The sequence below is a fragment of the Nicotiana attenuata genome, chromosome 2, assembly GCF_001879085.1.
Source record: "Nicotiana attenuata strain UT chromosome 2, NIATTr2, whole genome shotgun sequence".
Classification (NCBI taxonomy): Eukaryota; Viridiplantae; Streptophyta; class Magnoliopsida; order Solanales; family Solanaceae; genus Nicotiana; species Nicotiana attenuata.
Window position 1 is genome coordinate 48,721,408 of NC_031990.1, and position 1,677 is coordinate 48,723,084.

At 32.3% G+C, this 1,677-nt stretch overlaps 1 protein-coding gene across 1 annotated transcript; it reads right to left on the reverse strand.

Annotated features, from left to right (window-relative positions):
* Window positions 521-1,063, reverse strand: LOC109219343. Its single transcript, XM_019383783.1, has one exon. The coding sequence runs from the start codon at window positions 1,061-1,063 to the stop codon at window positions 521-523; it is 543 nt and encodes a 180-aa protein (XP_019239328.1).

Here is a 1,677-nt window from a genome sequence, read left to right on the forward strand (position 1 = left end):
TAAAACTTATATTATTTATCATGTGTTTAAAATCTACTGGCCTAACTAATTTTTCTTTTTCTTTGGGCTTCAAGCATTCGATGTGCAACAGGAGTATAAGAGCTTACCGAAGAGGATTCTATTTTCAGAATCTGAGACCTGGGGGAACATTTGTATAATAGGAACAGAAAGAAGCACATGTTCTAATTTTATATGCAGTTGCCAAGGAAAGGAAAACTAACTGAGAATTTACAACAATTATTTATTGACAACGGAGGTACAAATGAAACAAAAATTTTCTAATAATAAGGATAATAATTGTGCTTTGACAATAGCACCACCTCATTCTTTAAGGGTGAAACAAAGCATTTATTCATCATCAGTGATGAAATTACATAATAGATCAGATTTCAACAAATGAAGTTTCGGATACCAAAAAAATGCTAGCTCCATTCACCATATAAAAAAAGAAATGGTTACAATAATAAAATTAGAAAATCAATTTTCACCTTCCCAACTTTATTTCCTCCTCAAAATGATTTTAAATAATATCAGGCCTGGTTCTTTCAACAGCCAAACAAGTGCTAAGCAATTTCTTACTACCTTCATAAAAGGTTGAAAATTCAGCTGGCATTTGTGTTTTGCTAAATTCGTCTGCGCAATCTTCCAATCTTGTATAGGCTGAAGATAACTTGATATTAGCAACCTTAGTCTTGTCACCAGTTTTTAATGCCTCTTCAACCTCTTTGAGTAAATCAAGAACATCTTCATACGACTTTCTGCATGCTAATCCAATGTTGTCTTTAAATTTTGCATCCAATGTAGAAGGCAATGTTGTTAATAAGTTAGCCATAATTGGCTCTGCCATTTTGGCTTGCATTATTGTCTCTGATAATACTTCAGTGATTGCTTCTTGCCACGTGTCAGCTGGCTTTACAACCTCTGAACAAAATGCCTTGTCTAAGGCTTTTACACAAAAGGGGTTGATATTTACACCAGGTTGTGCATTTGCAATGGATGCAAATACAAGGGAAGTTAAGGCCAGAGAGACCAATGAGAAAGCAACTCCATTTCTAACAGCCATTTTTTTTAATTTTTTCTTGAGATACTTGGTTATATTTTATTGTGTTTTTGTTGTCACTTTTCTCTCTTGGATATGGTCTTCTCTGGGCTAATTTGAATGATAGAGAATGGTAAAAGTATATATGAGTCTGTTCTGAACGGAAATTGAGTGGAAGTTTGAAGCCTACGGCCTGCATTATGTTCAATTTCCGGAATGAAAGCATTTCTATTAATTAGGACTAACAGCTTAAATTTGTTAAGCCCACTTCAATAGCCACAATGTACGTTTGACCACTTCTTTCCATAAAAGACGGTTCATGTTTTGGATTTATTGTCTTACATTTAATTTTTTATACACTGAGGAATAGTTTATAATTGCGTTTGGATTTAGTACTTTCCACAGACTAACAACATTACCAATATTTTACTTTGAATAAACTACCAATCAAATATAGAGGTGTCAAAATTGGCCAGAAAAACATGACCCGTCCAATTTTTTTTTTTTTTATCTCAAATCATACTGATTTTTAGTCCAAATTGATCCATGAGTAATTTTGCCAAAATATATTTAAAATATTATTTTTTTCGTTTCATATGTTATATATGACCATAATAAAAGAAAAAAATCTTATATAA